Source organism: Cryptomeria japonica, chromosome 7 (genome assembly GCF_030272615.1).
Source record: "Cryptomeria japonica chromosome 7, Sugi_1.0, whole genome shotgun sequence".
In the NCBI taxonomy this organism is placed as follows: Eukaryota; Viridiplantae; Streptophyta; class Pinopsida; order Cupressales; family Cupressaceae; genus Cryptomeria; species Cryptomeria japonica.
In genome coordinates this window covers 267,977,310-267,992,622 of record NC_081411.1, presented here as the reverse complement: position 1 = coordinate 267,992,622, position 15,313 = coordinate 267,977,310, and the positions used below count along the sequence as shown (strand labels likewise).

The following is a 15,313-nucleotide window of genomic DNA, read 5'->3' as shown; positions in this document are numbered from 1 at the left end:
ATTTATCAAGAGATGGCATTAACTTCGATGTACCTACCCCGGCTATCCATTGGTCGAATATTCCAGAGAAGACATGTGTCCAAATAATGCAATTATTTCATTGGTCAAAATTAAGTTGGTTGTAACAAACCCTAATTAGGGTTTCATTGTAAAATCTTGGCCATTGATCTCAAATTGATCTGAGCCATTGAATTATATTCCGGGCGCTATATAAGCCCTGGCTCCTCATTTGTAAAGGCTAATAGTTAGGCAATAGTTGATAGTAGGTGAATAGTTAGAAATAGTGAATAGTCAGTTGATAGAATAGCAATTAGAATAGAATAGCAAGAGAAGGCAAAGATTGTTGCCAAGATGTTGTTGTAAAAGACTTGTAAAACTTCATTGAAGAAATGGTGAAATCTATGGGTCGATTCAACAATTTGCATGGTCTTTATACTTCTCAGATTTGATTTCATGTTATTAGATGAGTGGAAGAAATGTGTTTGATTGATGGTGAAATTTGTATATCCATACTACTAGTAGTTTGTTGATTGCAAACTTGCCTTGTGTAGTCAACTGGAATCATTCAGCTTAAGCTTAACTTCAATTGTCGCTTCTTCACTGATATGCATCAACCTATGGTGTCTATGCCTGTAGCGATGATCTAAACATCATAAAGCTTTCCTCCGAAGATCGCACTAACCTTGTGGAGATGGTCCTGGGATGTCAAAAAAGACTTAGTTAGAATTTCACCAAAGGTTATTCATTGCTCCTACATTCTTAGTGTCAGAATTAGATCCTTTCCTCGCCCTCATCCTTTTCCTTTTTTTCCAAAATCTAGGCCAATGAAATCTTGTGATTCCAGCAAATCAGACGTTCAGGTCATCGAGTGTAAGTCCCCTTGTGATTCCAGCAAAATCACATCATACCACAAAGAGCTTATCCACGAGTAGAGATCCTACATAACAGGAACCTTGAAGCTTCTCCAATTGATCCTTCTGCGATATCTTCAGCATTCGAGAGCTTTACTCAAGAGAGGATAAGATACCTCTGGGTATTTTATTTTGTGTTTGGTCATGTACAAAATACACATCAACAGTGTGCAAACAGGATCAACCCTCAAGCTTTTAAGCTTTAATAGAAGGCACCCACTCTGATACCAATTGAGAAGCACACAAGAAATACTGGCTGGGGGGCGGGTGAATTAGTATTTCAAAAACTTTTTAAAAACAAATTGCAAAATGAAACCAAAATGTAGAATGGAACCAAAAGAAACTTAACGAAGACAATCAGCAAAGCATAAGCACAAGTATTTCTCGTGGAAAACCCTTTCCGCTGAAAAACCACGGCATCAAAAATTATCTATTGATATCAATAGGCACCAACCCGAATTACAATGGAGAGCACCAACTCTCTCTGAAGCACCAACTTCGTCTACCTTAAGCTCCAACTCCGGTCAACTACAAAACAAACTCTAAAAATTCTACTTCAACATCATACAAATCTTGGTTGGTAATTTTCATGCTTTGCTTATATAACTCACAAACTCTAACCTCTTTCAGATTTTACACATTTCTTAACAATAAGAAAACACAATCCTCAGATTTGTGAATGTATAGATTCTCCAAAATCAATACTCCAAACTCCCCACACAAATTTTGTTCCCAGTATTCACCAAAAAGACTTTCATAACTTGAAATCCAAGATACACTCCTTAACAGGTTCGTAGTGTGGCTGCTCTAATCACCAAAAAAAAAAGAAAAACTTCTTTGTCGTGAAGTAGAGGCTGCGCATCCAAATCCCAACCACAAAAAGGAAAATAAACACTCAATTCAAAATCTCCAACAAAGCTCACTCTCATTCTTCCTTCACATCTGATCCCCATACCAAAAAAAAAAACGTAAGCTGCTCCTGATAATCATTTCTAGATCAGAGAGTCCAGTTAGCAAAATGATAGTCGTGCTTTTGAGATGCCAAAACATACACCCTAAATCAACAAAGTCATTAATGCCTTTAAAGCCATCTTGCTTTTTAAAAACATCGACTGCCTCTCTCAACTTAGCTGTCACCATATATGCTCAGAACATTGGACCAAACAATTAAACTAGATCACAAGAATAGAAGCCGACACCTCCCAAAAAAAACGTCACTGTTGTGCCACACCAAAATGCTTGTTTTTTTAAAAAGATTTAGCACCTCAAAACTTACAACAGCCCCTTTCAAAATTTGAACACGACACAGAGAAGAAAACGCACCATGATCATCAAAAAAATCACACAAAATTCCCATGATAGCACCCAGAAGTCACGAACTCTAAAAAAACGTCTGCCAACACACCATGAACTCCACAATTTTTTTAAATCTTCCATCCAACCTGCATATATTAAAAGCTCTGACTATGTCATGCCGTTAAAGTAAAACGTGCCCGTTTTTCAGCACTATAAAAATCATAACCTCCAACCGTTTTACTTGACCAAACACTCCACCCATAGATTAGCACCACAATCCATTTTAAAAACAGTTTTGACTCCCGAAAACCAATTATGGCAACACAAAACAAATACGTATTGCTTCAGCACTTTTGCTAGAACACACTCAAGAAAAAACAAATAGTTTAAAACTGCTTTCAATAAGCACAAACTCAAGCCATAACCTCTTCCACATATCGTATTCAGAAACATGACCCCTGCTGAAATTTATTACCCATGATATTGTTTTTCAAAAACCTGTTTAAAAACGATTCAAAAAATATATATATACTGCCAAAAAAAGAATATAGAGGATTAGTGTGCACAAAGCCTATAGCCGTCAGTCTTTAAATGCCCCGACATACGATTTCCCCCTTCTGGAAAATTCGATACACGTCAGATAAAAATAACTTATCCATACAAACATGGTTGAAAAGAATCTAAGTGCCAGCTGTAGCTTACAATCGAATGTAGACAAAAAGTCAACCTCTTCAAAACTCTCAAAGACTTTAGGCAAACTTCGATTGAAAAATATTAACAACTTGTTTGACTATTCAAAGGATGACATGGCACATGAGCTGATGCAACAGCTGACAAAATGACAAGCAACCAACCAACTAGCTGAAACTAACAAGTAAGCTCACACACAAACAGAGCCAGCAAGCACACAGATAGCTCAAGTAGGTAACCAAGTAGCTCAAGCTGCTCAACCAAGCACACACAGAGCTCAACCAACTAGGCACACAGGGAGCTCAACCAAAATTCACAAAAAGCAACTTAGCACACTCAACAAGCCTTTGACATCAATGACAAACATGCCAACATATAAGTCATGTTGTTCTTAATTGCCTCACTCAACACATTTCAAAAGCTCCAATACCACTGAAATAACCCTACTTGTGAACGGTTAAGAAATCAGAACTGAAAACTCAATAACACCAGGGATGAAGAAAAATTATATTGACACTTTTCATAAACAATGCAAAGATTAACCTTCAGATTACTTTTAATATTGCATTCAATAGTTCCAAACAATTGTCAGCCATACATTCAATAATCAAAGAGGTCTATCTCTGTATTAATTAATTTAGATGACTTACAGAAAATACGTTCCTGAGATGTTATCAAACTATAACGTTTTCACCCCACACATCAAAGACATAAACTATAACAGGCTGGTTGCTAACGTATGATTTAGGATGCAGCAACCTCTACTGCCATAGATCACGATCCAAGTCTGGTTATCACACCACACAATTTGTTTCAATGGAAGCTCAAGCCCTATCAAAGATAAAGGTGAGGGCAGATCAGACCTTAACACGCCTAAGCTCCAACTTACTGTAATTTCAATTGGATCACACACACTCATCCCTTCACTGTTCACGACTGCTACCCACCCACGCGATCCTGTACAACAGCACCCATGTCAAAATGAGTAGAAGAAGGTGCTTGTTAGGAGATAGACTTGCAATTTGCTTAGAATTGAGAATATAGACAATAGGGGTATCATCCCACCTCACTGATTACGTACCACAACCCACACAGTGCACTGCACTTCTAATTCAGAAACCAAGCATGTCCAAAAGAGAGGTGTGTGCCTCTATGTATAGCCCCCGTGTCGTGTTAGACAACCACCGTCCTCAGGTCGGTTCAAAAACTAAAACAAATAAAGTTATTAAATTTACTAACTCCAATAGGTTTGCCCATGCCGACATAGGGAATTTAGACAATGTTATTTGTCTAAAATTCCCAATTTATTAAGAAACAAAAATGCAAAAACAAAGAATTCAGGTGCTATAAAACACTGTTGGCCCCAAAGGCCACTCCCTAGATCGGGGACATCACAAAATATGGCTCCAAAATGTTAAACTAGTTCACAATGAATATTGGTTGGCGAATCTGAAGTAGGTGTTCATTTTATGGGTAGCACCCTTTATACAAATAACCAGATAAAGGATGCATATTGTTGGTAATATGTGCAAACAGTAGTTTGCAAGGGTGTTGCAATGATCTAAAACTTATTATCAATTCTAAGTCTGTTGCAATTAGCACTGCCACTCCACTATATTAAATAATCAACATCGATCAATGGGAATGGAAGAAGATAGAAACCTAAACTAAGTCAAGAGGGATTGCATTTGTGTCTCTTATATAAATAACAATTAGCACAAAAGTAGAAGGAAAACATATATAGGGTTCTGTAGGCAACAAGAGTTAATCTCAAGCAAAATGAAATAGATAAGTATGCTAAGAAGGCAACAAGCTCAAGGGGCAGGGATATCCTTAACAGATGTAAGGATTTCTATCATCAATCAGACATGCTATTAATATTTATTTGCAGAAGTTCTGTGAAAGCTTTCCCTGCCTGGTGGCATTCTACCCAGTGTCATTTGGTTGATGTTTGGATGGTTTCAAAGGTCTTTTGTAACTTGTGTAATTTAATGAAGTTCAAATCTTAAGACTTCACAAAACTGCATGATTTAGATCTATGTTGCAGGCAATGTGGACAAGAACATAATGGATTTTCATACAGCATGAGTAGAAGAAAAAGAAACACCAACACGGGTTCAAGTGCTTTTATCTTTTACAGAGCATCAGGGTGTCATGCCTTGTTACAGATGTTTCACCTCAACTTCATCTATGAGCATCCAGACTCCAAAATTCCAAATACATACTGCAAGATCCAGAAACTACATTGGCATTCTACCGCTATTCATAATCAATGGAACATATGAAATTACATTGGTGAGCAACAAGTTTACAATTGATGAAATGCAATTGTAAATACCTTGCTCAAACCATCTGCCTTGTCTGCAACTTCTGCTTGGGCCTTTAACATGATTGCCTACAGGTCAAATAACAACACATGGACACATCAGAAAGAAAACCAATTTTTAAAATTGGTTAACATGCAAAAGAAGCATGTTTTGGAATTTCTTATATGTTAGAATTCACTGTTAACATAGCCTTACGCACCTCAGCTATCCGAAGAGCCTGTTCTGTTTGTTGAATGCTAACCCATTGTTCAGAAACGAAGTATTCAATCTGTACAAAGGTTTAAAAACAACAAATTTGCTGATGTTAGCAGCCAAATTTGTTGTTCAGCATACAAGAATGAAATACTCCAAAGAAAATGTATTTTTTAAAATTAATTAATGCTATAAAAGCTAAGATAAACCCAACTCCATGAAGAACCTCTAAATGAATGAATGACTTCTTAAAAGCATTTGAGGGGACACAATATAATCAAGAGAACTGTCATGAGCATGAGCATGAGTTAACAATCATAGTTCACATAGATATTCCAACCCAGTTTTTTTAATATACTAATAAGATTGACATGAATTTCAATCTTTAAAAAACTAGAACTAATAAAATGTCATAAAATAGGTTGCTTGCAGCATCAATGTTTCAGATCACACTATATGACCGTCATCAAGATGATAAGCAATAGAAGAGAAAAGATAGGTGAATAGAAGACCAGCTATCTAAACATATGAGAGGAGAGGAGGTGACTCAAGAACCAAGGTAATTAAATGGTAGGGTCAACTAGATTTTGAGAATCAAAAAAGAAGAAATTGCAAATAGGGGAGGACAACTAGAAAATTAATTTAGTTTTTTTGAAATATAGAAATTCTGGATACCCCTCAGTCCTTGGCTATTAGCCGAAGAGGTTTCAGCTTATAGGCTCGTGCCTCCATATCAGGTGGCAAAAAATACTTCATGAAGGCCCTCGCTGGGCTGGTGGCTTGCGGGCTTCGTGCCCTTGCTGGGCTGTCATGCTCACAAGTCTGGACCTCCATCAAAAAAAAATATATTGAAATTCATGTCCTCCCCTATTCTCAATTCCACTTCTCTTTTTTGAATCTCAAAATTAAGTTGACTTTACCAATTAATTACCTTGGCTCTTGAGTCACCCCTCCATCTATGTAGCCAGCTGCTCTGCTAGAACTATCTATTCTCTTCTCTTGCTGATCATGACAATGGAGAATGCAGTGTGATCCAAAATGTCGATGAAAAAAAATTGGTCACACAATTTAATCAAAAAATCTGCAAGCTATCATTATGGACTGGAAATATTTGATGTCATGAAATTATCAGTAATTCAACAAAATAAATAAAAATCCATGAGTGTACATGCTAATCGTCGGTAAATAGATTCACTCTGTCAAATCCCAACAGTTATTGGGGTAAAAAACCCTCCTCAATATGGTGAGACTGCCTTTATTGAAAACCCAAAAAAATTGAGCAGTAGAGACAACAATACACTTCATAAATGTGTTTTTGAGCTTTTTCAGGAATAGCATGGAAATAAAGTATTACAATGATGTGCAGCACATTAATTTGCCAAACAGGATGCAGAGTTCGACAAATGTGCAGAAATAAGGTTTTGAAAATAGTGAGCCGTGCAGATTAAGTAGAACAGCAGAATTTGACAAGTCAGCACACCTGAAAATGCTTTATAATAAGAAGATGAATAAAGTCACAACAAATATGGGAATTTAATAAAAATATTTCAGAGAATAGCAAGAACATCTGACATAAGAAAAATTATTATTGCTGTTACACTCACTATAAGAAAAGATCCAAAAATAATTTCACACAAAACATAAGAAACTGATATGAAATTATTATTTCTCCAAAATTTGCTACAAGTTCAATGTAATGTCCCCATTTTTCTAAGCCACTTATGAAATTTTAGCCTTTGGCTAAGTGGAGAAATAAGGAGAAATTAATTAAATTTAATTTCTTATAAAGTCATTAAATAAATTAAAAATTAAAAAGTGACTTTATATTTAATTAATTTAATTAAATAGTGACTAAAATAAAATATTAAATTATAAAGTCACTAAAATAAAATAATATTATTTCTAGAATCCTCTAGAAGTTGACGAGACATATGGAGGAAAAAGGATAAATAGAGGTTGAGTCTCATTGCATGATCATTGGATATTTGGGGATTTTGGAGTTGATGAATTGACTGATGCTTTGCATTAGTTGGATCTCTGAGGATGCAAACCTTCAGCAGATTGATAGAAGGGCTGGACGAAACCCTAGTTCTTCATCTTGAATTGGGTTCGTGGCGGAATCTACATCAGTGCCTAATTTGTGAAGTCTTCTTTCGAAGACAAATTTGTAGCTGAGAGAGAGACATTTCAGTCTTTCTAATTGTGCTACTTTGCATTTTTCATGGTGATAAGGTTATACTTCAGAATGAGGACTCAGAATCTCCCAAGTGCATCTATTTTCATCTAGGGTGATAGGCGATTAATGAGGGAATATTTGGGAGGTGTTTGGAGTTAAAAGATGTTCTCATGTGGGCACCCAAGTTGGGAATTCTTAATGAATTTTATTAAGTTATTTGTGCACATGAAAAAGGGCGTCCAACATGGAGGGAAAAAGGAAATTCAAATTGTTGAATTTTGAGCCTATAAATACAAGGTCCTTCCTTCTCTTTTGGTATGCTATTATTTTGACAACAAAGTGCTGCTGAAATTTTTCAAATACTCTTGCTTCAGGGTTGAGTGCCTCCTAGCTTCTTCCAGTTTCGAGTTTGAAAGATAACTCCTAGCTATTTGTGGTGTAACTTCATCCAAAGGTTGCCATGGAATTCAGCGAAGAAGTTTGCTCTCAGTCATTCAGTTTTGTGTGGGTCTGATGTTTTCTAGCTGGTGTGCGAGTGGTGTTTGTTTGCTTTCTGCAATGTGAAAAACCCTAGTTGCTGATTCGAGTTTATACTCTCATCATCTGCAGGTTTGGTCAGATTTTTGTGGGTACTAGCTCATTCTTTCCCAAAGATCTAGGCGCTCTTATGCCCAAGGTTTCATGAATTTTTATGACATTGATTTTTGCTGCTGGTCGTACCTTTTAGCTGGCCATACCATCTTGCCTGGGCTACATTGGGATTAGTGACATCTCCTAGAGGGAGTTATGATCATTTGAAGCTTTCCCGGGTTGCTGGTTGAAAAGATCAGCTTGCAGTTGTTGCATATCAAATTGGGTATCACTATTCTAAACTCCTGTTTTTCATCATAATTTATCAGCATTGAGTTTGGGATTGATTCTCTAACTTCCCGAATCATTGTAGCGGTGTTTTCTCATGATGCTTCATTGTTAGCTTTACTGTAATTTTCTATTTTAGTAGTACTAAACAACATTCCTTAATTTTTAGATTTCGAAGCTAACCTTGTTACCCACTGAATAAGTGGAAGTGGTTGATTTACCGCCAATTTCTTATTTCATTGCTTTCCAGCAATTGTTATTAGCACTCCCGTTGACTAAGTGGTCAAGTTTAGTTTTTGTATTGCCCGCTAAGAAGTGGAAGTGGCTGGTTACACCGCCACATTGTATTCCCTTTCATTTTCCAGTATATTTTTCCAAGTTATTATCTGATACTCCCGTTGAACAAGTGGTTGAGTTTGCTGGATTTTCTTATGCTAAAGTTAAATGGTGCAAATCCTTGTGTTTTAAATTTGGAAAAAATTAAGAGGATATTTCACAAAGAAGGATTTTTGGATTTTTTGAAAATTCCTCTCTACCATGGGATTTGTGCCCAAGAATAGATAGTCATGCTTAGTCTTTTCAAGGAGTATTTCCAAATTTAGTCAGAATTTGATCACCTGCTTATTCATTTGCTTTTCCGGATTTAGAACTGGATGCTTAGGATCTTTCTACAATCAATGCTTCACCTTATTTTTAACAATTAGAGAAAAAGAACCCATAATTTTTGTTGAAATGATTAGCTAGTTCGGATCATATTTTAATGATGTCGTGTGGCAATTAAAATATTATCTTATTGTAATAAGGTTAAAGTAATTTATGTCTAATAGGGCTGGGCCCAAATGTAACGCGTGGTTTATGTCTAATAGGGTTGGGCCCAAATGTAATGTGTGGTTCATGTCTAATAGGGTTGGGCCCTCTTGTGACCTTTTTCACACATCGCCCCATTGCAAATGGGGACCCTCTCTTTTCCTGCTTTCTAGGGTTTTGTTAGTGTCCTATGACCTTTTGCTGCAGTTTCACCAAGCCTTGTCCAATTCAGAGCATTTCAGGCCCTGACGATTGAAAGTTAGTTTTTGCAAGTTATGTGATTCCGAAATGCGAACACCACCAGAGTGCTTAGAGAGGCCAAAGGACGAAGATCGCAATTTATTTGGACGAATTTGGACAGATTTCTATTTTTAGAAAATTTGCTTTTTTGCTTTTTCCTATTTTTTAGGAAGTTTCGTTTTTGGCATTTTTAGCCCAATCCCCGATATGGCTATTTTTAGAAAGTTTTCCCTATTTTTTAGGGATGTCTGCTTTTTGCTTTTTCAGAATGGGAACCTAGGGTTTGCACTTGCACCACTGACCAGCTTCGACCGGGACTCAAAAATTCCAAGTTTTGACCTAAAAAGCTAAATCCCTAGATTTTAGGCTTTTTGCTTTTTCGGGATGCAAACCTAGGGTTTACACTTGCACCATTGACCAGCTTCAACCGGGACTCAAAAATTCCAAGTTTTGACCTAAAAAGCTAAATCCCTAGATTTTAGGCTTTTTGCTTTTTCGGAATGGGAACCTAGGGTTTGCACTGATACCACTGACCAGCTTCGACCGTGTTGACGTGTATTTTGTACACTATCAAACACAGAATAAAATACCCAAGGGTACCTTATCCTCTCTTGAGTAAAGTTTCCGAATGCTGAAGATATCGCGAAAAGGATCAATCGAAGAAACTTCAAGGTTCTTGTATGTAGGGTCTCTACGTGTGGATAAGCTCTCTGTGGTATGATGTGATTTGCTGGAATCACAAGGGGACTTACATTTGATGATTGAACGTCTGATCTGCTTTGAATATTGCTGGAACACAGGCTCTTACTAGCTTTGATTTGAAAAAAGGAAAAAAGACGAGGGCGAGGAGAGGATCTAATTCTAATACTAAGAATGTAGGAGCAATGAATGATCTTTGATGAAATTCTAACTAGGTCTTGTTTGGACATCGCAGGACCATCTCCACAAGGCTAGTGCGATCTTCGAAGGAAAGCTTTATGATGTTCAAATCATCACTGCAGGCATAGACACCATCACGCTGATGCATATCAATGAAGAAGCGATAATTGAAGTTAAGCTTAAGCTGAATAATTCCAGTTGACTACGCAAGGCAAGTCTGCAATCAACAAACTGCTAGTAGTATGGATATACGAATTTCACCATCAATCAAGCACATTTCTTCCACTCATCTAATAACATGAAATCAAATATGAGAAGTATAGAGACCATGCAAATTGTCGAATCAACCCATAAATTTCACCATTTCTTCAATGAAGTTACAAGTCTTTTACAACAACATCTTGGCAACAATCTTTGCCTTCTCTCTCTACTCTACTCTAATTGCTATTCTAATCACCTTCTAACTACTCTCTATTCACTAACTCCTTCCAACTATTTCTATCTTATTTCTAACTATTGCCTTTACAAAATGAAATGCCAGGGCTTATATAGTGCCCTCAATACAATTGGATGGCTTAGATCAATTCGAGATCAATGGCCAAGATTCAACAATGAAAACCCTAATTAGGGTTTGTTACAACCATTACATAACATTTAATGCTTGACCAATGATAAAATTGTATTGCTTGGACACATGTCCTCTCTGGAAAATTCCACCAATGAATAGCCGGGGTAGGTACATAGAAGTTTGTGCTACCTTCTATGAGTTAGGTACATTGAATTTGGACATTGCTGAGGTGGACCAATCCGACTGGGATGTGATGACTGGGATGCCACCTCATCTGACACTTGTAACTTGGTAGATATTCAACTTAATGTTGTTGAGAAGCTAGCTTTAATTAATTCTTCTGGAACTATCTGCTTCTTCAACGAACCCTTTGCTTTGACTTCTTGTGTCCTTGATTTGCATGATGATGATGTACCTCGCCTTGGAACGCTGGATTGGAAGAGGTCGCCCTTGTTGATGTTTGATCGAAGAAAGCCATCCTTGTCGATGCTAGATCGGAGGAGGTCGCCCTTGTCCTTGCTTGATCGTCGTTGAGGAGACTGTCCTTGATGTGGCTTGATTTTCCTTGAGGAGAACCTTCCGACTTGTAGATCCTTCGAGCTTGGGAGTCGCCATCTTGATACCTACACAACATTTTACAATTAGTAATATATCTTGAAGTCTAAAATTTGAACTTAAAAGGAAGATTCAAGATTTTAATTAGGAAACTTCATGATAAATCTTGAGTTATCATTTCCTAATTAACCATGTAATACTTAGATTTTTCCAAAAAATGTCTAAAAAAATCAAACCTTGAATAAGGGTGTCAAGATGATTTTGCCATACCTCCTCTTGAGAATTAACTCTAAGAAATGATGTAAAAATAGATGAATTTTGGCTAGGCGAAATGTAGATCAAAGTTCTCCCTTGGATAAAATGCACCTCCTTTAGCTTGGAAAAGAACTCCACCACCTTTAGCCTTCAACACCTTGAGAAAAATTCGCTCCTTCTTTAGACTTCAACCAAATTCGCTCCTCCTTAGACCAGATTTCGCACCTTGTTGTTCTTCTCCAAATCGCACTTGTGTGAGTGGATGAATGATGGATTAGAATCGCTCAACACATCTCCACTATATAGGTGCTTACCTCTTTATTTTCCATAGGCCGACTTGACAAAATAGGCCAAAAATAAACAAAAATTTAATAAAAGAAGAGGCCGACTTTATAAAAACATTAAATAATACCCCAAGCGCCCCAATTTTATTTTTAAATTAATAATAATTAATTTTAAATGCCTTTATAATTAAAATTTTGATTTTTTAAAGGCTTAAATTAATTATTAAATGCCCATGCGTTCTTATTAAATGCCAACTTAATTAAATATTTCAAGTTTTTAGCGAATTTGGCATTTTAATGCAATTTGAAAAATATTGGCGCCTAAGCATGGGAGAAATAAGGGACATCAACAACATCGCTCTGGTCCTTGGGAGAGGGACAGGAGCGCCCTTACACTTTAGCCTTGCAATTCTTGTTTTTCACGTTCAACACTTCATCCTGGACGTCCAAAATGGCATTTTACTTGAAATCTTGAGTTTGATCTATTCAATTTTTGGAACGAATGCTCCTTAGAACCATTTTCGCCCTGGTCCCTTGGTGAGGGACAGGAGCGATTTTGCCTTTTGCCCTTTGTTTTTGTCTTTTCCAATTGCCAATGCAAGTTGTGAGGTAGGCAATGGTCATTATTGTTCGTCCTATGCATGTTCAATTCGCCCTCTCAAGACAAAACGAGCTCTTCTAAGGATTTTCGCCCTGGTCCTCCAGTGAAGGACAGGAGCGATTGTTGTATTTGAGCCTAAGATTATTGATTCTTGGGGTAATTTCTTTGTTCACCATCTTCTTAAAGGCATTTCTGACTTTGCACAACCTTGCCTTGGTGTGGTCTTGGAAGGAAATGATTGTTTCAATGAATATCGCCTTGGTCCTTGACTAAAGGACAGGAGCGCCTTTTAGTTTATTGCACAAATTCTTAATCGTATCAACCTTGAATCACTTTCTAGACGTAGAATATCATTCCCCCCTTCATCTTGAGTCCTGGAAGCAAGAAATAGTATTTCACAATGCTAGGTAATTAAGTATTTTGAAAATTTCGCTCAGGTCCCTTGGTGAGGGATAGGAGCGATCTCACCCTTTTTCATCAACTTGGTGGTCTTTGTTACTTCATACCTTCATGAAACCTTTTAAATATCATTTCGACCTTGTGTCTTGACTTGGATTCGTCCGAAACTAGAGAAGGAGGTTAGCTAATGTGTTTTTTGCCCTGGTCCCTGGGAGAGGGACAGGAGCGATTTTGCATTTATAAGCTCACTTGTGTTTTGCTAGCTTCGAAAATTATCTTCAACGGATCGATTGCGTCTTCCTTCACCCACCTCAAACGCGAAACTTGCCTTCCTTTTGCCAAAAACTTGTCTTGAGGGAAAATCGCTCTGGTCCCTTGGAGAGGGACAGGAGCGCCCTGGCCTTTATGAGCTCATTTATGCCTTGTTAACTTTCAAAACTATCTTCAATGGGTTGTTTACGTCCTCCTTCATGCCTTTGATGTCTCAATTTGTCCAAACAAGGTTAGGAATGACTCCACTAATCTTTTTCGCTCTGGACCCTTGGTGAGGGACATGAGCGATTCGCCTTGGACCCTTGGAGAGGGACAGGAGCGCTTTTTGCTCTGGATCCTCAGTGAAGGACAAGAGCGAAATTTGACTTTTTGAACTCTCTATCAGGATAATTTTTATTGAATATAACATTTAAGTATAAGTGACATTTCCTTCTATTTCCTTCTATCTATCTTTCTTCTTTCTTATACTTTAAGTTATATTCCATATATACTTTCAGGATGTTTGAGAGTGGTTTCAGACCTCCAGGAGTTATATTGCAAAATCTAGTTTTTGGAGGTTTTTTCAGTTTCCAGACAGTCAAATTCAGGATCAGGACATTCCAGACTTAGCCAAATTTCAGGATCAGGACATTCCAGACTTAGCCAAATTTCAGGACATTCCAGACTTAGCCACATTTCAGGATCAAGACATCACTCAAGCCAGACCTGCTATCCATGTGATCCCCTCGGCGACACTCAAAATGCAAAGGCTAACTGACAAAACCCTAAAAAACCTAAAAAGACAAACCCTAAAAAGCAAAAAAGCAAGGGTCCCCATTTGCAATGGGGCGATGTGTGAAAACGTCACAACAGACCGGAACTCAAAAATTCCAAGTTTTGACCTAAAAAGCCAAATCCCTAGATCTTAGGGGGTGTGATGCCTCAGATGATCCACCTAGGCATGGATTTCAAATTTCAAGTTAATCCGGTTAAATTTGATTAAGCTGTGAAATTTTGAATTTTTTCTAAGAAATTTGGCTAAGTTTGGAATGTCATCCTGATCCTGAAATTTGACTAAGTCTGGAAAATTGGAGAATCCTCCAAAAACTAGATTTTGCATTATTAGTCCTAGAGGCCCGAAACCACTCTCAAACATCCTGACAATATATATGAAATATAACTTAAAGTAAATACCACTTATACTTAAATGTTATATTTCATATATAGTCCGCCCTCTTGAGAGACCTTCAAAGTCTGCCATGGGTTGGGAGGTCATCTGGGAGCACTCTTCAAAGTCCGCCCAAGCATGTGGAGAGCGCCTCAAAGTCCGCCCAAGCATGTGGGAGCACTCTTCAAAGTCTGCCCAAGCATGTGGAGAGCGCCTCAAAGTCCACCCAATGTGGGAGCACTCTTTAAAGTCCGCCCAAGCATGCCAAGTGATGGAGAAGCCTTGTCCAAAGTCCACCCAAGAAGAGAGGTCGTGTGGGAGCTAACTTCAAAGTCCGCCATGCCTTAGGAGAGACATGAGGAGGGACCTTCAAAGTCCGCCCCATGCCTTAGTTAAATTTACACCTTGATGGAGGCCATGAAGGAGCAAAGGCTAAAGTCTGCCCAAGGTCTTCAAGGCCATGTAGGAGAGACCTCCAAAGTCCGCCAAGGGTAAAGAGAGCCATGAGGAGAGGCCTTCAAAGTCTACCCCATGCCTTAGCCAAAAAAATTCGCCATGAAGGAGCCTTGTCCAAAGTCCGCCATGCCTTGGGAGACCATGAAGGAGCCTTGTCCAAAGTCCGCCATGCCTTGGGAGGCCATGAAGGAGCAATGTCTAAAGTCCGCCCCATGCCTTAGCCAAAATTTCGCCTTGATGGAGCCAAGTCTAAAGTCCGCCAAAGGTTAGAGAGCCATGTAGGAGGTGCCACCAAAGTCCGCCATGCCTAAGGGGACTCACCAAAACTCCGCCCATGGTGCTGGTCATCCAAAACTCCGCCCAAGGTGCTGCAGAGTGAATGCCCTTGAAACTCCACCC

The 15,313-nt window shown here is 38.1% G+C and overlaps 1 protein-coding gene across 14 annotated transcripts in view; it reads right to left on the bottom strand.

Moving 5' to 3' along the window:
• The window catches only part of LOC131033927 (uncharacterized), a 73,323-nt gene that overhangs the window by 27,834 nt on the left and 30,176 nt on the right, over positions 1 to 15,313 (bottom strand). For 7 of the 14 annotated variants that reach the window (XR_009103714.2, XM_057965238.2, XM_057965237.2 and 4 more), the window contains 2 exons: positions 5,424 to 5,492; positions 5,236 to 5,292 (listed from right to left, as the gene is read on the bottom strand). The exons of 1 other annotated variant lie outside the window; for it this stretch is intronic. Coding sequence is in view for 7 of the 13 variants with exons in the window: in XM_057965238.2 (XP_057821221.1) it covers positions 5,236 to 5,292; positions 5,424 to 5,492 (126 nt within the window). In the remaining 6 variants the exon portion in view is untranslated. Of the gene's footprint in view, positions 1 to 5,033; positions 5,122 to 5,235; positions 5,293 to 5,423; positions 5,493 to 6,347; positions 6,419 to 15,313 lie in introns of those variants that run through there. 6 more of the 14 variants (XR_009103719.2, XR_009103717.2, XR_009103718.2 and 3 more) reach the window with 6 other exon arrangements.